Below are 27,959 nucleotides of genomic sequence, written 5' to 3'. Positions count from 1 at the left end.
CACTCACTCTAGGCTTTTCCTCCTGAGATGCAGATGAGCCTGCTGCCACTTCTCCTTTTGTTCTTGGCTTCAAGGCAAACTGTACCTTAAGCACAAGTCAAAGGTAAGAGCTAACTCTCCTCTCGCGTCTTCTAGCAGCCACTCTGCACCCCTTTGGGAAAAGAGGGCCACAGATCAGGCTGGGTCCCCCACTGGTGTGAATGTCCCAGCTCTACTATCAGAGGGGTAGCCATGTTATTGTCAAGAGCTATGGCACTGGTAACTTTAGTGCAAGTCTCATGATCCTTGGTGGCTTTTTTTGTAAAGCCTGAGCAGCTGGGAAGCTAAGAATGATTTCAAACACGTGTCTAGATGTGCCCTCCCCTGGTTGAGAGGAAAGGTTGAAAACATGGACTGTGTAATCCTATATGCTCTGTAACCATCAGGCAAAAAGAAACCAACTCGTAAGATTTCATGGGGTTTTGGGGCCTGACTTTTAGGTTGGTTTGTGTTTGACACTTGGGGCTGGCCTCACCTTCTGGCCAGCTGGGCTCTTGCCCCTCCAACAGCTCTGTGCACTCCTGCAATAGTCACTCTTGGAAGATGCTGTTCTAGTTGGGCAGCCAGAAATCTAATGGAACTTCCCTAGACACACCCCTGCAGTACCCAAAGCTGTAAAGGCCTGCTCCTGCTCATGTTACACCTGTACAGCCTGACTAAGGGCTGCAGATTGCATGGGTATAACCGAGGTCAGAACTGGGCCAGTACATGGGTCTGCAGGGCATAAATGGAGCCACCAAGAGAGCTACTTGGAGACTCCTGCCTGAGTTTGCAGAGGTAGGAAAGAACTGATGTGCCCCGGTCTCTCAGATAATGTGGACACTGTCACAGGGCAGCTGGCCCCATAGGTCTTGGTCCCGTCTGTGACCTGTTTTTCCACAAATGGGGAAAATGAAGATCACATGACAGGGTTATGTGCCCCAGCCCCCAGTCAGGTCTCTGTGATAGGTAAGGAAAAATCCCGGGGAAGCTGCAGAGAAGAAGGCGGCTCCAGCTGGGTAGGACTGGGAGTGGCCTGCCAAGGCAGGTAAGGCTCCAGGCAGGCAGGCCTCTGAGTGGAAAGAATGAAGATACAAATCTTAAAATATATACACTCTTGATTGGGACTTGGAGGACTCTGTTTTGGAGCCGTTTGTGCTAAGTCAGCCTCAGTAAGGGCATAACAGGCTGTGAGAGCCTCTGTGAAACCACTGAGGAGCCCTGAGGACAGGGAAATGGAAGCTGGCCATGCCAGAAGCAGGTGCTTTAGAGGCAGCAATCCTGTTAGAAATACACTTCTCTGTTCCTGTTAACTTCTCCCCATGTGCGTGAGGGAGGAAGCCTGTCATGGTACAATCCCCACTCTGAACCTTAGCGTCCAAAAGATGGGGTACCAGCATGAATTCCTCTAAGATCAATCCCAGCTTAGAACCCGTAGTGCTGCCACCAACCAGAAATTCCAGTGCCTGGTACACTCTGGTCCCCCCAAAACCTTGCCTGGGGACCCCCAAGACCCAGATCCTCTGGATCTCAACACAAGGAAAGTAAACCCTTTCCCCCACTGTTGCCTCTCCTAGGCTTCCCCTCCCTGGGTTACCCTGGAAGATCACTGTGTGATTCAAACTCCTTGAATCACAAAACAGAGAGCACAATTCACCTTCCTCCCTCCTTCTCTTTCCCCCTCCCTGACTCTTCCTGAGAGAGAAAGTAATCCTGACACAGAGAGAAATTAGCCTCTCTCTCCCCCTTCCCTCCTTTCTCCCCACCAATTCCCTGGTGAATCCAGACCCCATCCCCTGGGGTCTCACACCAGAATAAAAAAGCAATCAGGTTCTTAAAGAAGAAACTTTTAATTAAAGAGAGAAAAACAGTAAAAATGATCTTGTAAATTTAAGATGGAATAGGTACAGGGTTTTTCGGCTATAGACACTGGAAACACCCTCCCAGCCTAAGTATACAAATACAAATTAAAATCTTTTCAGCAAAATACCAATTTGAACTCCTTCCAGCCAAATGCACAATTGCAAATAAAGAAAACAAACATAAGCCTAACTCGCTTTATCTATCTAGTACTCACTACTTTGAACTTATAAGAGCCTGTATCAGTGAGATTGGAGAGAAACCTGGTTGCACGTCTGTTCACTCTGAGCCCCCAGAGTGAACAACCACCAAACACTAACAGCACAGCACAAAAACTTCCCTCCCTCAAGATTTGAAAGTATCCTGTCTCCTGATTGGTCCTCTGGTCAGGTTACAGCCAGGCTTACTGAACTTGTTAACCCTTTATAGTCAAAGAGATATAAAGTACTTCTGTGCTATTAACTTTTCTTATCTGTTTATGACACGCCCCCCCAAATCGCTGACAGTGTGGAACCACACTGGCAGTGATTTCTCCCTAGAACTTTAAAATAAACAGATCAATAAACACATGCATCCTTACATATGCCACTAATTATGTAAAAATACAAGATTCTTCACATTGCAAGGACAATTTTTAACCAGTTGATGTTAGGGAACTTTTACAGGGGAGTGCATCAACTTCTTGATCTGTTGCCGCTGCAGACATTTCCGGGTTGTGGAGAGGTTCACCTCTTTCACGCCACCGTCGCTTTTCCCTTCATTGCAGACACCGTCAGGCCACTCAGCATCATCTCCTCCCTGGGCTGTAAACTGACAAACCTGGAAGTCTCTGTAATAAAAGGGCTTGAGAGAATTAATGTGGTACACTCTGGGCTTTAGGGAGGAATTGGGAAATGCTAAGAGGTAGTTAACAGCTCCCAGGTGCTCTTGGACCTTGAATGGCCCTTCCCATGATGCTTCCATTTTATGGGCCTGTTGCGCCTTTAAGACCATAACCTGGTCTCCTACCTTGAAGGAACGCTCTCTGGTATGTCTATCATACCAGGCCTTTTGCACTTTTTGAGCATCTTTTAGGTTTTCTTTAACGAGGGCTAAAGAGTGTTGGAGGGTGTTTTGTAGGTTGCTTCCAAAGTCCAAAATGTTAGTTCCTGGAGAGGGTGTAAACCCCTCCCATTGCTGCTTCACCAACTGTAATGGCTCCTTAACCTCGTGGCCATACACAAGTTCAAATGGTGAGAACCCTAAAATGGGATGTGGTACAGCCCTGTAAGCAAAGAGCAACTGCTGCAACACTAGGTCCCGGTCATTGGAGTGTTCATTCACGAATTTACGGATCATGGCCCCCAAAGTTCCATTAAACCTTTCCACCAGGCCATTGCTTTGATGGTGGTACGGGGTGGCAACCAAGTTATTCACCCCATGAGTTTCCCACAGTTATTTCATGGTCCCTGCCAGGAAATTTGTCCCGGAATTCGTAAGGATATCGGAGGGCCAACCTACTCTGGCAAAAATGTCTATTAGAGCCTGGCACACAGTTTTAGCCCTAATGTTGCCTAGAGCTACTGCTTCTGGCCATCGGGTAGCAAAGTCCGTGAAAGTTAATATGTACTGCTTTCCTCTGGGGGTCTTTTTTGGGAAAGGACCCAGAATATCCACAGCTACTTCCTGAAATGGGACCTCTATTATGGGGAGTGGCTGGAGAGGGGCCTTGACCTGGTCTTGGGGCTTTCCCACTCTTTGGCATACCTCACAAGACCGGACATACTTGGCAACATCCTTGCCCATCCCCTCCCAGTGGAAGGACTTCCCCAACCTGTCTTTGGTACTGTTCACCCCAGCATGGCCACTGGGATGATCATGGGCTAAGCGTAAGAGCTTCCCCCGGTACTTAGTTGGAACCACCAACTGTTTTTGTAGATGCCAGTCTTCCCGGTGTCCACCAGAAAGAGTTTCCCTATATAAAAGTCCTTGTTCTATAACAAACCAAGATCTGTTAGAAGAACTGAGAGGTGGTGAGGTGCTCCATGCCGCCACCCAAGCTTTCTGAAGGCTGTCATCTGCTTCCTGCTCGGTCTGGAACTGTTTCCTGGAGGTTGGAGACACCAGTTCCTCCTCAGACTGTGGACTTCGGCTTGGTCCTTCGGGAAGCGATGTAGGTGATGGGGTTGTTTTCGTGGCTGGTGAACTGCTCTCCGCTGGTGCACCAGGTGGTATTTCAGGCTCTGGCTGAGCCTCTTGGGTCTGGTTGTTTGCTGCTTCTGCCAGTTCAGGCTCGCTGACGCCCTCTGACGTTGGGGTTGAAGATGTGTTTGCAAGCGCTGGCGTCAGTGCTGGCAGTAGTTCTGGTGCTGGTTGCGTTTCCAGGTCTGGGTCTGGGACTGGAAGTACTGTGGCTGTTGCAGTCGTTGGCAGGGAATCCGAGTCCACTACCTTTGTCTGGGTCTCTGCCAACACAGACGGGGCCTCTGTGGACGGTTCAGGAACAGGGATGGGTCTGGAAGCTTGCCGGGCTTGGCCGCATGTAATCATTCCCACCGTCTTGGCCCACTTTACCTGGTTGGCCAAGTCTTCCCCCAGTAGCATGGGGATGTGATAATTGTCGTAGACTGCAAATTCCACATTCCTGACCAGCCTTTGTATTGGACAGGCAGTTTAGCTGTAGGCAAGTTTACCGCTTGTGACATGAAGGGGAAAATTGTCACTTGAGCCTTTGGGTTGATGAATTTGGGGTCCACCAAGGATTGGTGGATAGCTGACACTTGTGCCCCAGTGTCTCTTCACGCGATAACATTCTTTCCGCCCACTCCCAAAATTTACCTTCGCTCCGAGGGTATTTGAGAGGCATCTGAGCCTGGGAATCTTTGGAGTGATGGAGATATAATGAACTGCACTCGGTTGAGGTTCTTGGGGCAGTTGGCCTTTATATGTCCCAGTTCATTACACTTGAAGCATCGCCCAGCTGACTGGTCACTGGGCCGAGGTGGGTTACTGGAGATTGGTGAGGTGAGAGAATAGGGCGTCAGCGGCTTTCCTTGGGTTGTAAGTGGGGTCCTGGGTTGCCCTCTGTGATAGGGTTTATTGTCGGTGTGCCCCCTGGGGTAGTCGCTCCCCTTGACAGTAGCTTTTTTCTTTTCTGCCACATCCATCCATTTGGCTCCAATCTCCCCCACCTCAGTTACCGTTTTGGGCTTCCCATCTAGGATGTACATTTCTGTTTCTTCAGGAACACCATCTAAGAACTGCTCCATTTGTATCAGGAGGTGCAGCTTGTCCAGATTGTTAACCTTTGTTCCTGATATCCAGGCTTCATAATTCTTTGCAATGTGGTAGGCGTGTCGGGGGAATGACACATCTGGTTTCCATTTTAGGGCTCTGAACCGCCGACGGGCATGTTCAGGTGTTATCCCCATTCTGTATCTGGCCTTGGTTTGAAAAAGTTTATAATCGTTCATTTTCTCCTTAGGCATTTCAGCCGCCACCTCTGCTAAGGGTCTAATGAGCTGTGGCCTCAGTTATATCATGTACTGGTCTTCAGGGATGTTGTACCCAAGGCAGGCTCTTTCAAAATTCTCTAAGAAGGCTTCAGTGTCATCACCTGCCTTGTAGGTGGGAAATCTCTTTGGATATGGAACAATAACTGGCGAAGGGTTGTTAGGGTTGGCTGGAGCATGCTGCCTAGCCTGCGCTAATTCCGGGGCCTGCCGGTGGGCCTTCCTCTGGAGTTCCAACTCTTTCTCTTTTATCTCCAGCTCTCTCCTATGGGTGGCCTCTCTTTCTCTTTCTCTCAGCTCCGTCTCTTGTAGTTTTTTTTCCATGTCTCGCCTGTGGTCTGCATCTTTGATTTGTTCTTCTGCCTCTAGTCTCGCTCGTTCCTGTTTCAGGGCATTCTTGGTAGTCATGGGTTCTGTTTTCTTCTATTGGGGCTCCGTCTGCTGTTTACTGCCTGAAATGCTGCTTCTCCATTGCCTCAGGGTTGCTTAGCAACAGAGTCGTTTTTAAACTCCTTCTACCTAGCTATTCCCGACAGAGTTAGAAAGGAAAAAAAACCATTCATTTGCAAATGTGTTTTGCTGGTATATGGTGACTCACAACTGGAGTCCCTTTATTTAAAAAAAGATCCTTGTTAAATCCTAGTGCCTCTGCCTTCAGAGTACTCAGAAGAGAGAGACCAAAAAAACTTGCAGACCTTTGCTTTTAACACAATCTCCTCTAGTCTGCTTTACACACAGCTAGCAAGGGAAGAGAAAGAAAAAATCCTACTGACTTTTGCTTTTAAACCCAAACCTCTCAGTCTGCCTGCAGATAGCTAGCAGGGAGAGAAATAAAAACCTCACTGGCTTTTGGATTCTATCTTATCTCACACGCTGCCTAACATGTCATGGTACAATCCCCACTCTGAACCTCAGCATCCAAAAGATGGGGTACCAGCATGAATTCCTCTAAGTTCAATCCCAGCTTAGAACCTGTAGTGCTGCCACCAACCAGGAATTCCAGTGCCTGGTACACTCTGGTCCCCCCAAAACCTTGCCCGGGGACTCCCAAGACCCAGACCCTCTGGATCTCAACACAAGGAACGTAAACCCTTTCCCCTACCATTGCCTCTCCCAGGCTTCCTGTCCCTGGGTTACCCTGGAAGATCACTGCGTGATTCAAACTCCTTGAATCACAAAACAGAGAGGAAAATGCATCTTCCCCCCCCTCCTTCTCTTTCCCCCTCCCAGATTCTTCCTGAGAGAGAAAGTAATCCTGACACAGAGAGAAATTAGCCTCTCTCTCCCCCTTCCCTCCTTTCTCCCCACCAATTCCCTGGTGAATCCAGACCCCGTCCCCTGAGGTCTCACACCACAATACAAAAACAATCAGGTTCTTAAACAAGAAAAACTTTAATTAAAGAGCAAAAAACAGTAAAAATTATCTTTGTAAATTTAAAATGGAATAGGTACGGAGTCTTTCAGCTATAGACACTGGGAATACCCTCCCAGCCTAAGTATACAAGTACAAATTAAAATCTTTTCAGCCAAATACCAATTTGAACTCCTCCCAGCCAAATACACATTTGAACTCCTCCCAGCCAAATACACATTTGCAAATAAAGAAAACAAACATAAGCCTAACTTGCCTTACTTACCTAATACTCACTATTCTGAACTTATAAGAGCCTGTATTGGAGAGATTGGAGAGAAACCTGGTTGCACGTCTGGTCACTCTCAGAACCCAGAGAGAACAACAACCAAAATTTAACAGCACGCACAAAAACTTCCCTCCCTCAAGATTTGAAAGTATCCTGTCCCCTGATTGGTCCTATGGTCAGGTGACAGCCAGGCTCACTGATCTTGTTAACCCTTTACAGGCAAAAGAGATATCAAGTACTTCTGTTCTATTAACTCTTAACTATCTGTTTATGACAGCTTCTAACCAGAGTTGGTCATTTACCTGTAGGAATCTAGCGGTGCCAGTTATTACAACCTCACCAGAAGTATTTACCATGCAAGGTATTTTCGTTTTCAAATCTCTTCATATAAAAGTCTGGCCTCATAGCAAAGGGCTTTGTGCACAGAATCAATACAGACTTCCCATGTAATCCAACCAAAGATGCAAGATATTTATTCTATTGTATTCAGGTTCTTATGCTGTGGCCATCACCATAGTATCTGTGTAACCTGGCTGAGAGACTGGGAGCTAGAGTAACAACTGCAGTCCACTATGCAACACCCCGGTGGGATTTGTGACCTGTGGATCTGCATACCCCAGCCACTTCCCTGGACTACTAACAAATCATTTCAATTGAAGGTAGGTGCTTAAATACTTCTGTGGAGCTGAGTCATGTGACTTGCCCAAGACCATAAGAAGAGAGTCCTTTTTGAGAACTTCATCTCTCCTAAGCAGAGAACACCTCTGTAGCCAGTAGTTAGGACAAATTCTAAAAATTCCTGACCCATCCACTCGCACAGAAGGCCCTGAAGGTGATGGGGTGGAGAAAAACATAAGAAGCCCACACAAGGGGTTTGTATTCCTTCAGTGACAAACACAACAAGGATGTTGATAAACTGGAGAGGGTTCAAAGAAGATCCACGAGACTGATTAGATTAGAAAACATGCCTTATAGCGATAGGCTCAAGGACAGTAAGTAGTGAATGGCGAACCGTGGCCACTAAGAGCTGCAGGGGGCTGTGCCTGCGGACAGTCAACATCTGGAAAATGTCTCACAGCCTAACAATCAGCTTATGCTGATGGGCTGGGGGTTGCCCACCACTACTCAAGGAGCTCAATCTGTTTAGCGTAACAAAGGCTAAGAGGTAACTTGATCACAGTCTATAAATATCTACATGCGGAACAAATATTTGATAATGGGATCTTCAGTCCAGCAGAGAAAGATAAAACATGATCCAGTGGCTGGAAGTTGAAGCTAGACAAATTTGGACTGGAAATAAGGAATACATTTTCAACAGGGGTAATTAACCTTTGGAACAATTTACTACGGGTCATGGATACTCCATCACTAGCATTAAAATCAAGATTGGGTGTTTTTTCTAAAAATATGCTCTAGGATATTTTGGCGGGAAGTTCTATGGCCTGTGTTATACTGAAGGTCAGACTAGATGATCCCTTCTGGCCCAGGAATCTGTGACTCTATTAACAGTTTCAAGGGTCCTTCAGGGGCATTTGGAGAGTGTGGGGAGCAAATCCAATGAATATGATTATTTGGATCCATTAGATAACACATCCCAACCAACTGGGCAAGAGCTGTTAGGGGCAGAGGATTATTGCAGCCCTAAGGATATCAGATTCATAGACAGAATTGCTGTCCTCGACTTCAAGGCTGCTCCTGTAGACACGTACTTCAAGACAGAATTTACCCTTTGGATTTTTCTACATTTGAAAGTTATTCTGATTAAGGCAGGATTTGAATTTAACACGCAATAGCTATTCCCAAATAACAGAGTATAGATAAGGCCTGAAGCAGCAGTAGCAATAGAGGAATAGAAGTGTCCTATCCCAATTAAATATATAATCCATGATTATCTTTGCAAATCACTTGATTTACACGCATTACCTTTTATTGCAAAACTGCCTTCCTATTAACTTATTTAAAACTATCTCTTTTATGTTACAGGGGATCAGTACATCAGAGTTTTCCAGATTTTACTTTCCTGAGTGGTAAGTTTGTTGGAAAGATTTTCAAATGAGAGGGAGAAATAGACCCAAACATAGCTATAGATATTAGCAACAAAGCTTCCTTAGCCTTCTTGCAGAAACATTTAGGTAAGTAGCAGTATTAAAAAGTAGTTTTGTTTAAAAGGCTCGGGTGACTATTAAGTTCTATACGAATAAGTGTTAACTCTTTATTCCTATGCAGCTCCTCAAACTAACCCACTATTTCCTTTAAGCCAAAAATCAAAATGTGAATTATCTCAGTATTTGCTGACCTGCCTCTTGCTGAAAATGTGTGAATACTTCGATAGTTGACTTTTTTCTCTGGGTTTGTAACATGACTGTAAAAAGTTTCTCCCAGCTGCAAGATTGGGTTAAAGTGCCTCAAGTTAGGAACATTTAAATTTTCTTCATTTTGTTTATTTCTAATTTGAGATATGTAAATCATTTAAGGTTTCCCCACTTCCTACTTTATTTTGTTCCAACATCTTCCAAACCAGTTTGATTTAAAAGATGAAATTGGAAAGGAATTAGCTCATTATCTGGTAGTTTAATTTTAATTAATCAGTTTTGCATTTGTCTCCTTCAGACAGTAGTTGTTTTGGTCACATGTGTTTTGCTTCCACATTCTACAGGTCTGAAGAAAGATTTTGATCAGTGGGATGCTCTTGTAGATGGCGAAGGACATAATGTCATTCCTGGAAACAACATTTATCTACCCTCAACTCAGCCTGAATCACTAGAAGGAAGAAACTGATAATACCGTGCCTTAGTAGTACTGCTGGTCATCTACTTCCCACAGCTACAGCGTTTTTCTTTCTCTTGGCAGTCTCATTGCACATTGATAAAAGAGTTGCAGGGGTTTAAATTCATACCAGCCTATAAACTTATTCTTTAAAATACTGTAATAAACCTTTGCTTTCTACCCATTAAATATTAAATCAGCTATTGGATGGATGTCTGGCTCTAAATTAGGAAAGAAGCAGTGTTACCTAGTGTTTACATCAGGCAACTTTTGTTCTGGCAAGAGTTTGGGCAAAATGTTTAACCTCTCTGCTCTTCAGCATCTCCATCTTTAACATGGAGACAATGCCTAACCAGCATATCAAATGCTCTGAGCTCTCCAGCTGTAGAGTGCTACATAAATACTGAAAAAAAAATTAGTAGGCCTATGTTAACTTGACTTCAAGAATATCAAACGGGAAGCCCAGATTCAGTTTCTTAAGATTCTGATCCCAAATGGAGATATGTTGTAAAATCCATTTCCACCAGCCACCAGCACCACTGGATGCCTCCTGAGAGCAATTGTTCTTGGGAGAGTTCCTGTAAGATTTTTGGAAGTTTGGCTCTTCTTGTGAAGTTTCAGTTCCATCTGAACTGCAAACTGAAGGAAGGCTCTTTCTAGTTTTGGATTTGACCCAGAACCAAAATTGCCAGGACAGATTGGGATCTAATGACTTTAATCACAGTCCTGCCTCCCAAAATTCAAACCAGTATGGATTGTAGGTGCCACATATGGTATGTTTAGTAATTATATACTTTAATAACTGATTCTGTTATTGAGAAGCCACACTGCACATGCTTAAGCATTCCTGCCATGTTCTAGGAAACCAAAACTGCACACAAATTAGCTGAAATGTTTTCCCTCAGTGAGGGACAATGGAAGACTAGTAGAATTTCTTGTCAAGATTACAGAGCACATGGAGCACTTGGGTTGGATTTTCCAAAGCAGCTTAGTGACATGAGAACAAGTCCTCTAAAAGTCAATGGGACTTGTGCACCTTCTCCATCCAGCTTTTGCCTCCTTTGTAATCATCATTTGGGGATGAGGCTGATCCTGGAGAGAAAACTCAACTCTCGAGGCAGCATACTCTTCATTTTTAAGAGTAATTCTTTTGTGTTTATATACATTTTCCTTCTTTGTAAAAATACCATCTCACCATATTGTGACGTGCACTATTACTATTAGGGATGCTTTTTTACATGTTATAAGAAAACTGTAGACTAGTTCCAGGACAAGTTGCAGTTTTCTGATACTGTGCACGCCACTCCAATACAAATCTATGTTTTCAACCATAAACAAGCTCTTGAATTGGAATTTGCTGTACAAAGGAAAATAGAAAAGTTTATTTTTAAGCTACATTATCTCCAACTTAAAAGTGTGCTTCCTTCCCCTCAAGGGGTTATTCTGTGTCTGTTAGACCTAAGGAGCTCTCCTTTTTAATTCCCCCCAAATAAACATCTCCCCCCCTCACAGAATCACTATTCTGGCAAAGGACAACTGAACTCCTTTCATAGAGACGTTAGCAGTCAGAGGAAGAGAGCTGTAAGACCATGTCTATTGCACAGATAGAGTACTGTTCCCCCTCAGTAGAGAATCTGTGGAGTGACCTAGGGTAGGCCATTAGCCCCGCTGCTGTGATAAAATTTCATTTTTGAGACTGCCAAGCAGTCATTATTTTTGTTATGTACACGAGTTCCCCAGCTACATTACCACCTACTAGAGATGGTCTATTCCCAGTTCTGTCCATGGCATTGTCACCTTCCCCTTCCTCCGACCCTGCTATTTGGCACAAGTAATTGGCCCACATACTTCCTGGTTGATACATTTAGAATGCTATAGCTACAATACCATCTGTCCTTTCCCTTCTATCTTCTCTAGAAGGTATCATCTGACAGTTTTGTTTTCATAGCTGTGGCAAGGAGTAGCTATAGTACTCATAGGCTATGTCCACACTACAGACCTTACAGCAGCACTGCTGTACCGCTACAGCTGTGTTGCTGTAAGGTCTCCCTTGAAGCTGCTCTTTGCCAGTAGGAGAATGTGATGGGTTCGGTCACAGAGACCCCCTTGGAACTGTCAACTGATGTGCTGAAACTGCCTTTGAGCCAGTTTTCCCTGATGGCTTGGGACTCCAGAACCTTGTCTTGTTGAGTCAGACACACTACCCTGCTGCAACACACCTCAAAGCTGCAGACTTAACTGAAAACAGCTCAGCAGGTACTCTTGTCTCCAGCATGCAGACACCCAGCTCCCAATGGGATCCAAACCCCCAATAAATCTGTTTTACTCTGTCTAAAGCTTATACAGGGTAAACGCATAAATTGTCCACTCTCTATACCACTGATAGATATGCACAGCTGTTTGCTCCCTGCAAAGTATTAATCACTGATGCTGGGTTAATTAATAAACAAAAGTGATTTTATTAAGTATAAAAATAGGATTTAAGTGGTTTCAAGTATTAATAGAACAAAGTAAGTTACCAGGAAATATAAAACAAAAACACACAAATCAAAGCCTAATACATTTGGAAACTGAATACAGGTAAATCTCACCCTTAAAGATGTTCCAATAAGATTCTCTAATAGACTAGACTCCTTCCTAGTCTGGGCACAATCCTTTCCCCAGGCACAGTTCTTGTTAGTTTCTGCTCAGGTGGTAACTAGGGGATTTCTCATGATTGGCAGCTTCCCTTGTTCTGCTCCACCCTCTTTTATAGCATTGGCCCAAGGCAGGAATCCTTTGTCTTTCTGGGTTCCCACCCCTCCTCCTAAATGGAGAAGCACCAGGTTTAAAATGGATACCAGTATCATGTGACTGTCAATGGGATTTGTGTTCCTAAATCACAATTCCATGGAAAAATCCAACAGCTTTGTGGAGAATCTTCCTTACCTGATTATGGCACAAAACATGTTTTCATCTTAATCTTACCAAACTTGTGAGAATTCTGACAGATTACTCATAGCATGGCAGCATGCCTTTGCCTTTAAGAGAAAATGGTAATATCTAATGAAACTTGCTCTGTTCCATAGCAATTTCCACACATGCAACAGAAAAAGTTTATTTCACTCACTGTGCTTACAATTCTATTTGAAGGTTTTGTTCCTACTTGTAAAGTGAGAACAAGCAAGTCAGTACTTTTGCATACACATTTGCAGTGTTTGGAAACATTTAGAACAGTGCCAGATGTTGGAACTGGATAATGGGGGATGGATCACACAAATTGTCCTGTTCTGTTCACTCCCTCTGCAGCATCTGGCACTGACCACTGTTGGCAGAAGATACTGAGCTAGATATACTGAAGGAATTCTGCGCCAAAAAGGTAAAAATTCTGTGCACAATATTTTAAAATTCTGCATATTTTATTTGTGAACAAACATACATGGAGGCTCCAGCATGGCAGTGCAGAGCACAGTCCACTGCGCTGCACGGAAGTAGAAGATCAACCTGCAGTGCTGCCTCCACCCCACCCCCAACACAGATTTGGCCATGAGGTTGACTCAACTCTGACAGTGCAGGGGCCAGGCCTGCCCCACAAACACCCTAGGGCCCTGTCCCTCCAAGCCAGGTGCACCAAAATAGTAAGCAAGAGGGAGAGTCTCTCACACATGCCCAGCCTTGGCCCCTGATCCAGGTGTGGGGCAAGCAGGATCCAAATGTGGAGGATCAGTCCGGCAGGATCCAAATGTGGAGGGGTTTAGTGTGAGAGGATGCAGGTGTGGGATAATCTGGGTGTGGGTGGCTTGGTGGGGGATCTGGATACACAGGGGCTTGTTGAGGGGTTCTGAGTGCAAGGGGAATGGGACTCTGCAGGTGATGCTGGAGGAGTGAGGTTTAGTGTGGTGGAGGTCCAGGTGCAGCTGGTTGGGCTCAATGGGGTGGGCATCTGGGTGCAGGGGGAAAATGGATATAATCTGGGTGCAGGGGGAAAATGGAGATAGTCTGGGTGCAGGGGGTGGGGGTCTGGATGCAGGGGGGAGGGACCTTGATGGCAGGGCCCAAGTGTGGGGAGTGAAGCTCAGCAGTGGTGAAAGAGGGTTCAGGTGCAGGAGGGCTCTGGATACAGGGGATGAGGCTCAGCGGGGGGGCGGGGGGATTGAGTGCAGGGGATTCGGGGGAGGTTCTAGGTAGGGATGGGTCTGGATGCATGTGGGATGAGCAATAGGAGTAAGCAGTAAGAGGGGGTGCAGAATTTCCTGCAATCAGTAAGGGGAAGTTTCTGGGGGTGAGTCTGACCTGACCCCAGTGGCACCTTGTAAGGGAAGAGGAAGTTCTGGCCTCCCCTCCTCAGCCCAGCCAGGACTAGCAGCTGAGCCCCGCACAAGGTAGCAGCCAGCGGCTGGGGTGTGCCCAGCCCCTTCCCAAGGTGACTTACCTCTCCGCTAATTGCTCCAGGTGCAAAAACAGCATGCCTGCACTCCTGGGGAGGGTTGAATGACCGCTCTTTTGGCTTCCCTGTCATTTTCTGTGGGGAATCAAAGAAATCTGCAGAGGACATGAATTCTGTATTCACGCAGTGGTGCAGCATTGCCCCAGGAGTATAGATGGACTCATTCATCTGACCCAGTATATAGCCATTCTTATGCTCTTATGTTTAATATTCCTGGGGTGCTCTGTACTTATTGGTCCTGTTTTTAAAAAGGGTGTTCACCCAACAGATTGTAGTCAATTAATTATAGATGAAGGAAGTGTCCATTATACACTAAAGTAATGTAGTGGAGAAATCTAAAAGTTCAAGACAAGATAACAATGAACCAGCATCAGCTTTATTCCAGCTTGTTCCATAGTTAGCATAGTAGTATAAATGCAGAGTTCAAACTGAAGTAAATATTATTTACCATAAAGGAGGACAAAACATTCAAAGCAACTGGTGCAAAATATCCTCTAATTTTTTTTTACGAGAGCTTTTCTAACAAAGAAATCTCAGTGTTCATCAGAAAGCAGGGTTGCATAATGTACAGCCGTTTGTATACATCTGAATAAGCTTCATTTAAGTAAACCCAAAAATTTAAATCAACTATAGTTCCAATAGAAATAAAGAGCTTAAGCAATCGACATATGCAAAAAGTTTAACAATCTAGTTATTACAACTCTTGGTGCAACAGACTAAAACATTCAATACCAGAAACTCCACTGGTCAAGGGCTGCCCAAATACTCACTGAAATGAAGGTATCACAATTTTAAGAAGCTAGATGCCAGCACTATGAAAACATCTACAGATTCCATGTAGGCTTTTTGTTGTCTTATACAAGTGTGAAGTGCTATTATAGAAATATGGCATACTAGTTAGACATTATTTGGTCAGCTGCTTGAAAACCATGCTCAAAATACTTCTACAATGTACAATTCCGTAATCTCGGGAAAGTCATGTTCATAAGACTTTGCTTCTCCAACACGTGATGCTAGTGAACTAGAAGCCTTACTCAGTGGCATTTTCAGGACTGCTGGACAACATATATGGATCAACCATTACATCAGAGCCACAATTAGCCCTTTTTTCTAGGAAAAGAGGAAAAAGAAAGACAGATGTAAGAATAGTACCATGAAGATTCAAAAATATACTTACGCAGTAACAGTCACGAAAGAGTGTGACCTGTACGTTTTTTGGTAGTCTGAAAGACTGTAGTACAATTTCAGACCAACTTTGTCTACTTCATGGTCCTGTACTAAGTTTACCCCAACGATTACACATTCGAAAGACTACTGTGTACAATGAATAATTATTAACTAAGGCAGCTGGAACTTTAGTCAAAGGTGAAGTGATTCAGCTGGATGCAAGTGTGCAATGTTTACAAGACAGTCTCCACTTTTGTGTTGTATTGTTCAGTTTAAGAGCTAATCCATTCCACCTGCAGGTGGAACATGATAGTCATAGTGGATATTTTAAAATGTAGTTTAAGATAGTGTTTTATCGATAAAACGTTGATTCTGGTAACATGTACAGTTTGTAGCAGACATTCAGATACTGTGACACTCTGCGGATAGATAAGTTTGTATCTGAAGGTTTTTTGAGGTTAAAACAGTCATTAACAGGACTGAGTGAAAGGGAATCGGCCACCATTTGCAGACATATACACATCTGACTCTAAGATATCTTGATGAGAGCTTGCTTGCTCTCTCATATGCACACACACAATTTTTTTGTAAACACAGAAAAATGATTAATAGAATATTACAGTTACAAAGTCAAGCACTCGAGAGTCAGCAAATGCCAGCATGATGGTTACCTGTGCACGCCTTGTGCATATGCATTCCGACCATCTAATTACATGATAACAGGACCTTTGCTTCTTTCTATGCACAGGATAGATGGTGCTCAAAGATCGGATATTCAATATTTTATTTTATCCTTATATAATGCACATATTCATACCTGCTTCGAAGACAGGATTATTAATTCATCTATGGCATTCTCGGGGAGGTGGTAATATCTCCATTTTACACATGGGGAGTTGAGACAGAGAATAAGGTCAAAGGTATTAGCTAGCTTTGGGTGCCCTCAGCCACATACGTTCTGATTTTTCAGAATACTTATCATTATATAGCACTCTACAAGTTGAAAGCACAGCTCCTATTGAGCATTCACATCTCCTACTGAAATCAATACATGAGAAACCAGGGCCTCAGTTTGGGCACCCAGAAAATGAGGACCACAATTAGTGACTGCCTGTGGAAAGTTTGGTTTAAGTGCATCTCAGTGTAACCCCAGCATCACATAGGAACTCTATGGCACAGGCAAAGATAGAATCCGGTTCTTTAGGGTAGCATTCACTTCCCTCGATCACCAGACCCACTTTCTCTTCCTGTAATGCACTGCTTCATTCACTACACACCTTTCAACTTCTGCAACAAATAATGCAGGATCTTACAGACAACAGTCTCCTTTACCACAGAATCCTAATTCATCCCCAGAGCAAGACCGTCCTGTACACTGAATGAGGCAAAGGACCTGTGGAAAAAATAATTTGTGATCATGTAATTAAAGACCGTCAGAATGCATATGCATAAGGGGGCCAAATTAAGGTTGCACCTTAATCGTGGCATTTCCTCACTTTTGGGGGCTTGACATTGCAGCATCAACATTTTTTCAATGTAGTTGTATGTGTAATTTCTTGGGTTTTCAGAAAACAAACTAACAAAAAAAAAAGCAGAAATGTCTTCACATGGTACGTGACCCATCTAGGTGTCAATAAATAGTGTTGGAACCTTTCAATCCACCACAGATCTCTGTCACTTGAACTAATGGAGTGCCTGATAGCAGTAGTAGGTTGCCATCCTCTATGTGTACATTACAGTACTGAAAAAAAGAATCCTGGCAATAAACCAGACAAACTTAAGTAAACCGGTGCTAGTTGTAGGAAGGTCTATTACACATCTTTGACTCAAATGCGAAAAGCAGATTAGCTAATAACTTTTTCAGGCACTGTAAGAAGGCAGGAAGAAAGTATCATCAGCTAAGCTTTTTATTTCTAGTATCAGTCTACAGGTTGGCAAGTTAAACCCCATCATCTCAGAGAAAAAACAGAACATAAGTCTTCTTGTACTTTTTTTTGTAAGAATGAACAAAAATAAGAGAAGAGTTAAAAAGAGACCACATGCCTCAGGTGATCAGTAATGGATACAAAGACTCTCATGTGACAGTCACTACCACTTTACAAAGATTTTCGGGGCCTACAAAACCTGACTTGGTGATCACAGTTCAACTCTCCAAGTGGAAAAGTACTGAAGAGATGAGTCACAACTGGTACAACTCAGCAGAAAGGCCAAGGATTTGACCAGGCATGAAAACAGAACTATTATTTCCCCTTAGGGATAGTCCTTCCAGACAAGGCAATATGGGGAGTCTTGCACTGTTACTGCCTGTGCTGTACCTGCTAGTGAAGAACCCAAAAAATTATTCTATTGTTACCGGTTAGTCCAATTGCATTTCACAGCTGGAAATTATTCTGTTTATAATATACTAGAATATCATGCTTTTAGCCTTTTGAAGCAAAAGACAGGGACTTAACATCCAACTAACAATGAACTCTTCATATGGCAGGAGTTTAGAAAGTAAAATTGAAGTTCTACCTTTCAACTCTGAGCCCTCCGCTGATAAGGAGTGCAAGCTATCTGCCTAAAACAAAAAACAAAAAAAAACAGGTTCTGTTAAAAGGGACAAAATCACAACTGCTGAAAGACTTCTTGTATCTGCATCTGATTTAAAAGTAGACTCATTTTTACATTAACATTCAGGTATTCACTCATGCTGAGGTATGAAAATTATTTTCCTATCTCAACCCACTAGAACTGGCTTTGTGTCCATCTTATTTCCTCAAGCCAGGCTTCTATTGCAGGAATGAAGAAGAAGAAAATTGATTCCACTACCTTCTTCATAATAATCAGTATCTGTGACAAATGACTCTGGCATAATTCAAGATTAGGTTCCTGGACGTAATGCCATAACAGCACTGTCCTCAAAGCAAAATACAAATGCAAGTCCTCTTTAAGATCATTTCTATTACTAAATAGTTATGAAATATTTCACATTGTTCCTTGTGCAATGTTTCTTTAAGTTCTTTCTTAGCACTATATTGTCAGAACTGATGCACCAATAGCATTATTCAAAATGGCCGAGTCTGACAGCAATAAGCAGCTTTCTGTACTTGCTGATATTTCTTCTGCCTAAGACTGTGTTTATTCACTTTCAATATCATCTGTTTTCTGGAACTGGATTTCACACTTCCCAAAACAATATTCCTAATCAAAATAACTAGCTGAGGGTTAGCCAGTTATACTCCAGTCTTCAGGTTTTAAAAAAGGAGGGCCACAGAGGTCAAGCAGACGCTACGGTGTATCAGGCAGTTTGATGAACTTTAACATTCAGATTTTCCAGATAAAGGTTGAATGAGTGTGGGTGTCATCCCTCATGCTCACACAAAGATTACAACTCATAATTCCAGACACTCAATATTTTATCTCCACTAGGTTTCCCCAAATATTTACCAAGAGCTATAACACCGTACCTCATATGGACTCTTAGTCACTTCAGGAATGCCATTCCAAACATTCTCAGGATTCACTATCTCCTCATGGCCAGCAGAGAGATTCAAATCCTGCACAGATAAAACATTAACCTTAGTCTAGCAGGCATTACCCGTTATACAGAATACATAGAACACAACAGAACACATTAATGGGAAAAAGTCCACAACTAGCATATCATGTAAAACACTAAGTAGACAATCCCTGTAAAATGAAAGGGAGAAAAGAGTATACAGTGTTTGGTTTCTGGTTTAGACATTTATTCATCTAAAGAGTATAATCAGATATCTGCAGCTACTCTTCAAAACCATTCAAAAATCAAACTAGGAAACAAAGATTTATAGAAAGTTCTTGAAAACCTTTACACTGGCACCTCCTGGCATCCACTTACCAAGTGAATTTCCATTAAGTCAATCTCCCACTACAAGAGGCAACTGCAACTATGTATTCTAGAAATCCAGAAGCAGCAAGCAATGCTAACTACAGTAAAACCTCAGTTACGCTGAGAATGGAGGTTGTTTGTGTTTGTAACTTTGAAAAAAACGTTATGGTTCTTTCAAAAGTTTACAACTGAACATTGACTTAATACAGCTTTGAAGCTTTTCTATGCAGAGGAAAAACGCTGTTTTCCCTTTATTTTTTAGTAGCTTTCATTTAACCCAGTACTGCACTGTATTTGCTATGGTTTTTTTTGTTTTAGTCTCTGCTGCAGCCTGATTGTGTATTTCCAGTGCCAAAAGAGGTGTCTGGCTGACTGATCAGTTCCTAACATTGGTGTTCGTAACTCTGAGGTTCTACTGTAGCTGTTTTAATTTCTGTAACTAGAACCCCTCTAGTAATCTGAGTCTGGAGAACATGGGATGCACATGGAGCAACCAAAGCATTTCTAATATACATGGAATCTTTTCTACACATGGAGGGAGCTTTGAAGTCCTACTTACCTTGGTGCCTTCATCAGATATCTCCGAAATCCGAGCCTCACACCACCTCAGACATGACCACACCATATGTTTGGAGCCAACAGCAAATCCCTCTAGATTACAGGCATGCTCACTTTGCTCTACAAGATTTGAAATGTCACCAAAATTTGCTGTAATAGTTTTAGACTTGATTAAAAACTGTCAATGTATTTAGCTGCCTGTCTGCCTGCTGCCTTTTCTGTCTCTGTTTGCAGGTAAGAAACTACTCCTATTTGTCAGAGTTAGTAAAGTTAGTAATGGACAAATTTTACAGGAGACATTTGCAGTGCTAACTCATTACTAAAAGCCAGGAATTTAAGAGGTTTTAAGGGTGGAACAAAACCAAATCAAGAGTGTCTCATGGACCACAACACTCTGTTCATATATTATTTCTTTAGCAACTCTAGCACTTTTTATGCACCCTACCTCACAGTCCTCATTTCCCAATCCCCTCCCCCCATCTAATCTTAAAATATAGACTTAACATTACAATTAATTTCTTTTCCAAAACACACCCCAAGTCAAATATTTTATAGAAAATTGTGCTAAATTTTGCATGTGCAACTGATTTTTTTAAACAAAATGTTACTGTGCTGTACAGTTTGAGTCTAGAGCTCTTTAAAATAATTAAAGGTACATACCTGTACCATGACCAGCTAAAGTTACATCCTGCTTTTCTCTTATTTTAATTTCTTCTTCATCTGATGGTTTATACCTCAAGGACTCCCCAACCACAAGAGAAGTTTTATACTCTCTGAACACTTCATGCAAGTCTGGTTTCATCTGTTCTGCACAACTCTTCTCCTGCAAAGTTAGCCATTTCTTACATTTTTCACCTCTGCTATCAGCTTTTCCTACACAACACAGCTCTACACGGCAAGTAGACACTTGCTTTTTTAAGTCGGTTTTGGGGAATGAAAGCTGATCTGCACTATCTACAGAAAGCTCTAAAATAGATGGTTCCAACTCTAACGGGTCTTTCCTTGTTTCACCACCAAGAGAAGCCTGCACTTCCGATGGCACAAATTCCAATACCTCTTTTCTTTCCGCACCAAGCAAAGACTGGACTTTGTGCATCTCTGGTTTGTGCATCTCTGGTTCCAGCTCCTTCCTGGCTCCATTACTAAGTAAAGTTTTTACTAGGGAAGACTCCACTTCCAACTCAGTTGGTGCAGCTTTCACTTGATGAACTTCAAGCAAGTCCAAATCCCAATCCACTTTCTCCTTTGTTTCTTCTCCCAAGGAAATCTGTACCTCACATGGTATCAGTTCAAACAGTTCCCCTCTTTCATCACCGCATACAGGCTGTATTTCAAGTGATGACTCCATTTCCAACCAATTCTCTCTATTACTAAATGAAGGTGACACTTCAAGTGATTTCAGGTTCATTAGCTCCCCATTTCATCATCCAAATACAGTACTTGGAGTGATTCCAGTTCTGACAATTTTTCCTTTGTTTCGTTTCATCAGTCAAGGAGGTCTGCATTTCTAGTGACTCCAGTTCCAGTACCTCTTCTTTTGTTTTGTCACCCAAGGAAGGGTGCCCTTCGAGTGACTCTAGTTCCAGTAAGAGCTTTTTCAGTTCATCAGGTAAAGAGTGCATTTGTAACTGCTTCATTTCCAACAGCTCCACATTCTCATCCAGGGAAGGCTGCACCTCAGCTGATGGAAGTTCCAACAGCTCTTTTCTTTCTTCACCCAGGAAAGACTGTACTTCAAGTGATAATTCTAACATCTCTGCTTTGAGTTCATCCTCCTCCAAGAACTGTGCTTCAAATGGCTCAAGATCTAAGTCCTTTGTTTCACTATTGGCAAGAAGCTTTGGTTCAGATGTTTTGGGTTCTACATATATTTTTATTGAAAAAAGAAAGTGATAGCAAAACAAAGGAGTCTCTGCTTTATTAAGTATTTCAAAATTGGTCTCATGCTCATTAGCAGTTTTGAGAAGCACTTTTTCTTCAATTTCTGTAGTATTTTGACATCCCTTGTCTGCCAGGTGGAATGGTTCTGCACAAAGTAAAGCATCCTGCAGAGCACTATTTTCCTGCTTGGCATCTCCAGTAGAAGCCACAGCTTTTTCAAGGCAAACAGCATCTGTAGTATCTGTTCATGGACCCTCATTCCTTTCACTGAAATCGTTCTGAATGTTTGCCAAAGTCATGTCAGTGTTGTACTTCCAAAAACATTTCATCTCCTCATTGATGTTTTTTTTTCTTACATTCCACTTTAACAACAGATAAGGGAATTTCAGAAGAGTTATCCTTTTGTATTTCCATTACTGTGACCGCTGGTAAATAGTCTGCAGTCATGTCATAGAACTTGTCTTCTGCTTCATTACTCCATGAACCCTCTGGGGAATTAAATCCAGACAGACAGCATGGAAAAGCTTGCATAGGAATTGTAAGCAACTGATCAGGAATTTGTCTAATCATCTCTCTGCCAACAAGTTCCTCAGATCCATAATCCACATGTCTGACAGTTAGGTTGTTATCTTTTATGCTGCTAACTTTTGCTCTGTAAAATTTTCCATCTTCACTATACTTTGCTATGCAAATATCACCACTTCTAATACTAGATCTGAACTCATCCACACTGCTTATTTCAAGTTCTCCAGTTTCCTGGAGTTTTTTTTCTAAGTAGTTGATAATTTCTAGGTCAGCTATCTGACACCAAAAGTATTCTGGGCCTTTTACAACAGTAACATAGGTTTCTACAGTCTGAGCTACCTCTGGAGTCTTCCAGAAGAATGATTTAGTGTCAGTTATACTAGAAGCTTTATTGTTCTCATCAAAAGGCAGAGGTTCACACTGATTTGACACATCAGCACCACTCTCTCTTCTGTCAAGTGCATCTGTTGACTGAGATTTTTCTCTCATTCCAAAGGTTTCATTAATCAAATCCACTGCTATCATACCTTTCTCGTCATAGAGAACAATTTCCCATCTGTCTTTGAGTTTCTCTACAAATTCACAGTTTAGCTGAACTTCACTTGTTCTTTCTGAAAAATAACTCACTGCTTCCTGTGTCCAATTTGTAAACTGTTTAGACTGAACTCCAGACAATGAGGAATGAATACTCATCATTGGAACTGACGAATAGTTTTCAAGCAGTCTACTTGTTTCACAAATATTAACTAAGAAACTGTTGCCATAATCTATATATTGTACACTTATCTGTTCATCAGATAGTTTCTCTTTTACTACAGCTCGATACCATAAGCCGTCTTCTGAAAAAACTGCACAAATTAAGTCTCCTACTTGTACCTGTTGTTGACTGAGACCCTCTGTTCCTGTTTGATCGTTTAATCCTTCTGAAATATTGTAAAGTTGAGGCTCATCACTTGCTAATTGAATATAAAAATCGGAAGGGTTATTTACATGAGAAATGTATACTGAAGTTTTCAGACCAGGCACTAAGTTCCTTGGAGGCAAGTCACATATGCTTTTAAGTGGAAAAAGTGTACTATTTTCTCCTTGATTTCTAGTTTTAACAGCATCAGGTTTAACAGTATCAGATTTTATCTCTTTCTTTATAAAGGTTAAAGTTTTATTTTCACCTACTTCTTTACCTACTAAGGAAGTACTTGCTGATAGAAAAACATTGTTACTGTTAAATCTTTCCACAGATCCTAGAAACTTGGTTGACAACTCTCTTTCTCCAGCAGGTTGGAAGTGTTTTACATCCTTACATGCAAAACTGGTCTTGGTATTGCATTCTTCTCCTTGGATTTCAAATCTCCAAGTTTTAGTCTCAGACTCTCTCATGTATGTTGCTGATGACTTCAGGTTTTCATTCCTCTCTTCTTTGGCATTAATGTTTTTAGAGTGTAGAGTTTCATTTTCTACATATTTGTTAGAGTCTGTATTTCTTGGTAAACTTAAATCCTCTTTCATTTTTGCATTAATTTGAATATTGCCTTCATACATTTCAACTATCAGTTTTCCATCAGATTCTTTTGCTACCATTATCATCTTTAAAGGCTTATCCAAGACAGTGGTTTCAAACCATGTGGTAGCTTCTTTCGGTACATTAGAGATATCAGATAGTGAACATTTTATGGCTTGCATTGGCAAAAGCAAGATATCATATGCATCATTGGGTATAGGAATCAAGTCTTCTTTCTTTACCACCTGTGTATTCCCAAAATCTACAAAGAAGACTTCTTTATTAGGTTTGGTTTTCAAAACTGCTCCTCTGTACCAGTGATTGTCAGTATACCTTGCAAGATATAGGTTTCCAGGGTTTTGTGATATTTTTAAACTGTGCAGTACTTTTCCTAGTAGACCAATGTTATCTGTGAGCTGTTCTAGGACATTTGCACTTCTGGCAAGTTGGTAGTAAAATTTCCATGGATTATCAACATGTTACATAAATCTCTTCTTCACTTCCAATTTTGATGTCATGTGGAGAATAATAGTAAGAGTGTAGCTGAACGGAGGATGCCAGAGGTTTTTGAGGTGGTACAGGTCTGGCCAATCCTTTCTCTGTTAAAAAATGGCACACACTCTGAAAAGGCGTAATTAAGTCCACAACATTAAACAGCTCTTTATTGTTTATGGCAACTAGAGCAAATATTGTACACTTCAGTTCCAAATGATCTGCTCTGTGATCAACAAACTCCTGAAAAGCTAGGATTGCTTCTTCATCCCAAACAAAAGGATCCTGACGATTTGGTTGGATTACATTGTAAAGGCTGCATCTGAAAGCCTGAGCCTTTAATTTCAGAAAGTTTGCATTAATGGAGCGGAGATTCTCTACAGAAACCAGCTCCTTGTTCCCATAGTCAACATAGATTACTTCTACCTGTTCTGTAGAACACTCTCCACTAATAATCAAAGCTCTGTACCATTTCTCATCCTCTGAATACTTAGCTAAACACACTCGAATTGCCCAATGATGTGGCTGTGCAGACGTCTTGCAATAATTCTGAATTTCAGCCATTAATGACTTAAGTTCTTGATTACTTCTACTCAACTGACACCAAAAGTAGCCAGGACTTTCAGCGTACGATATTACCACCTGAACTGTATTACCAACTTCCAGCTGACCTTCATAAGGAGATCCTGTTTTTATTTCCAAGTTGTATTGTATTAGAGAGGAGGGCAGATTTAGGTTTCCTTTAATTTTTTTTTCATCAGGAGCTGAGTCACTTGCTAAATGGCAACTTTCTGCAGTAGGCTGGTCTTTGACTGTCAAAGGCATAGAGGGATTCAGCGCTATATTGTCTCTTACTGTTTTGGTTTGCACTCCACTATTCCTGGCTGTTGAACTCACTAGCTCCCCCTTGCCAGCATGTTCTTTGGGATCCTGCCTCAGAGACTGAGCAGATAACTTCTGAAGAGTCTCTGGAATATCAGCCCCTTGGAATTTTGCATAGCCTCCTTGGGACAAAATTTTGCTTATATTTTTCTCCCCTGTTTGAGACTGATCAAGAACTTCAATCACATGCTTGTCACCCTGCGTATCCAACACCCGGATCACCAGCTCTTTGCTCTGCACTGTCCTTTTAAAGTGAGCCACAGCCTCTTTACTCCATGTCTCTCCCAGGGGACAGACATCTGCTAAACAGCACTTCAGAGCTACAGCAAGCAGCTCCCTGAACTGAGGTAGCAGCTCCTTCACCTCATCCCAGTTCAAGATCTCCCTGTTGCCTCTATCCACCAGGTGCACTTCCACCCCGACCCCCAGCACACTGCCTACTATCCAGCTGTTATCACCATTCTCCTTCAGCTGCAACCAGAACTCGGATGGGTCTCTGACGAAGGACACCCGCGCATGGAAGAACACTCCCACCTTCACCCGCACGCCCGGCAGATGGGCAGCAGCCGGGTCCCTCGGAGCCGCAGTTTCAGGGAGTGTGTCCGGCGGCAGCCCCGGCTCCTTAGGAGGGGCGGCGTCCTCCTCTTCCGGTCGCTCCTGTGCTCCCTGGCCGCCCTGCAGGAGGCTGTGGGTCAGACAGCGGGTCTGCACCCCATAGAGGCAGTTCAGGTTAAGGCCATTCTCCCCATACAGGTTCACATAGTAGAGGTGCTCGAAGGGATTGTAGGCTTCGATGCGGGCGCTCACCGCCTTGCCCAGCAGCAGCGCCTTGAGCCCGCTGAGCTGGGAGCGGGACCAGCTGCATCCCCCATCCGAGATGCCCTGCAGGGCGCACGGGTAGGTCACTACCGGCATGTGGAAACACTCCACGGGCAGGCGGCGGAGGCTAGCCCCGGTGACCAATTCCTTCCTGCCGTAATCCACGCAGATCACATGGGCCACCAGCCGACTCTGCTCCTCGGGGAAGATCTCCAGCAACAGCGCACGGTACCAGCGCCTATCTATGCCGCGTGCAGTGCAAGAGGAGCCCGGTTTGGGGAGCGGATCCTGCTCCTGCCTGGCCGCCATCTCGTAGATCTGGTGCAAGGAGTCCGAGAGGCGCTGGATCTCCTGGGAAAGGCTCTGCAGCTGGCAATAGACGCAGTGCAGGTCGGAGATCTGGGTCACCAGCACCGGCACAGTCACCCCCAGCTGCAGCTGTGGGTAGAAGAAATCCAGGGTGGCTGGGCCGGATTGGGGAGTGGTAGCAACAGGGTATTGCTGAGCCGAAGTAGGGCCGGGGACCTCCAGCTTGGGCTGGTGGGACGGTGCCAGGCAGCGCTTGAGCAGGGTTTGGAAACAGCTGGGAGTGACCTGCTTGGCCAGGCCCAGGTGGTGAATCTGGGCCAGCAGCCAAGGCAGCTCGAGCAGGACCAGGCGCTGCGGCATCAGCACCTCTTGGACCAGCCCCGACACCTCCTTGGTGTTCAGGTAGTTCAGGAACTCCAGGGCACCCGCCGATCAGCTGGTGGCTGGCTGCTCCCCGGCTCCCGGCGGCACCAGGTCGGCCAGCAGGCAGCCCAGCACCTGAGAGGGCAGGTGGAAGAATTCGTCCTTGCCCGAGGCCAAGTAGTAGGCGTCAGCCGCCACCGTGTGACCCTCGTCCAGCAGGAAGACTCGGCAGTGCTGGCCTTGGCAGTTCACGACCTGGCAGCGGTGCCAACGGTCCCCTAGTTCCACCAGACACAGGTCCCCTGGGTACAGTCCGGCCCCCGCCACCAGCCAGACGGCTCCCGGGGCGCCGACTAGGCGCGGCCCAGCCCTAGCCTGGATGTCCTGGTACAGCCGGGCATACTCCTCCCGGCGCTCGCCCAGCAGGCCCCACAGCCGCACCAGCGGCAATTCCGGGTGAACGTCCACGAAGGAGACCCTCAGGCTGATGGTGGTGCCGGGGCTGGGGATCCCCTGCATGGAGCACATCCCGCAGCGCCGCCGCCCTGGGACAGGAGCTAACAGCTGGGTATAGAGGCACAAGACCATCACGCACGAAGCCACCCCACTACGCCTATAGCGCTGCATGGTCCTAGGCTGGTCTTCCTCAAGTGATCCTTCCCGCCGCCGCCGGGTGGTCGGTGCGCTTCGCTGGAAGGAAAGTCCGTTAAACGAAGGAGGTTTGTGTTAGGAGGGAGGTCGTGTTGGTCCGGTCCATTTTGCCCGGGAGGGGGTTAAGGACAGATTGGCGGCCCTTGCTGTTAGCGGGAGGGGGGGGACCAGGGATGAAGGGTGTCCTCCGGGTCAGGGCGCCGCCAGAGGGAGCAGCAGGCAGCTCCACCAGTGGTGCCTGCGGACGGTCCAGTGCTCCGCGGCTACGGTGGAGCTGCCGCAGAGGTCCACCGGAGCTGCACGAGCAGCCGACCGTCTGCAGGCACCACTGCAGCAGCTTCACCCATCCCCGGAACACCAGACAGCCCACAGGCACCACTGTGGCAGCTCCATGGGAGCTGCCTGCCGCTACCTCCGGCGGCACCCTGACCCAGAGGACACCCTGGGCTGCTGGCTGTCACAGCGGCTCCCTCACCCAGGTTCAGGGCACCTCCGCGGCAGCCGGCTGCCCGGGGTTTCCCTGGGCCAGGGGACACCCTGGACTGCGGGCTGCCGAGGTGCCGCCCTGACCCAGGGGACACCCTGGACTGCGGGCTGCAGTGGCGGCTCCCTGACCCAGGGGATACCCTGGACTGCGGGCTGCAGCGGAGGCACCCTGACCCAGAGGACACCCTGGACTGCGGGCTGCCATGGAGGCACCCTGACCCAGAGGACACCCTGGACTGCGGGCTGCCACGGAGGTGCCCTGACCCAGGGTACACCC

The 27,959-nt window shown here is 44.5% G+C and overlaps 1 protein-coding gene and 1 long non-coding RNA gene across 3 annotated transcripts; one reads left to right on the top strand and one right to left on the bottom strand.

Annotated features, from left to right (window-relative positions):
- Nucleotides 1-28: 28 nt before the first annotated feature.
- Nucleotides 29-9,964, top strand: LOC127041852 (uncharacterized). Of its 2 annotated transcripts, XR_007771732.1 has the most exons (4): nucleotides 29-103; nucleotides 7,287-7,370; nucleotides 8,993-9,036; nucleotides 9,666-9,964. It is a non-coding gene; the product is annotated as an uncharacterized LOC127041852 (long non-coding RNA). The 2 variants fall into 2 exon arrangements; XR_007771731.1 differs by lacking the exon at nucleotides 29-103 and having other exon boundaries at nucleotides 7,074-7,370.
- A 4,606-nt stretch (nucleotides 9,965-14,570) lies between these two features.
- Nucleotides 14,571-27,073, bottom strand: LOC127041849 (tudor domain-containing protein 6-like). Its single transcript, XM_050935644.1, is given in 9 exon segments — nucleotides 14,571-15,311; nucleotides 17,883-17,928; nucleotides 18,818-18,907; nucleotides 19,778-19,896; nucleotides 20,437-21,195; nucleotides 21,198-21,258; nucleotides 21,261-22,010; nucleotides 22,012-24,160; nucleotides 24,162-27,073. Coding segments are annotated over 9 exon segments (6,966 nt in total). The 3' UTR covers nucleotides 14,571-15,231.
- Nucleotides 27,074-27,959: the final 886 nt, after the last annotated feature.

The sequence above is a fragment of the Gopherus flavomarginatus genome, assembly GCF_025201925.1.
Source record: "Gopherus flavomarginatus isolate rGopFla2 chromosome 13 unlocalized genomic scaffold, rGopFla2.mat.asm SUPER_13_unloc_5, whole genome shotgun sequence".
NCBI classification, from domain to species: domain Eukaryota; kingdom Metazoa; phylum Chordata; order Testudines; family Testudinidae; genus Gopherus; species Gopherus flavomarginatus.
The sequence above is the reverse complement of the archived record's forward strand: the minus strand, read 5'-3'. Positions and strand labels throughout refer to the sequence as shown.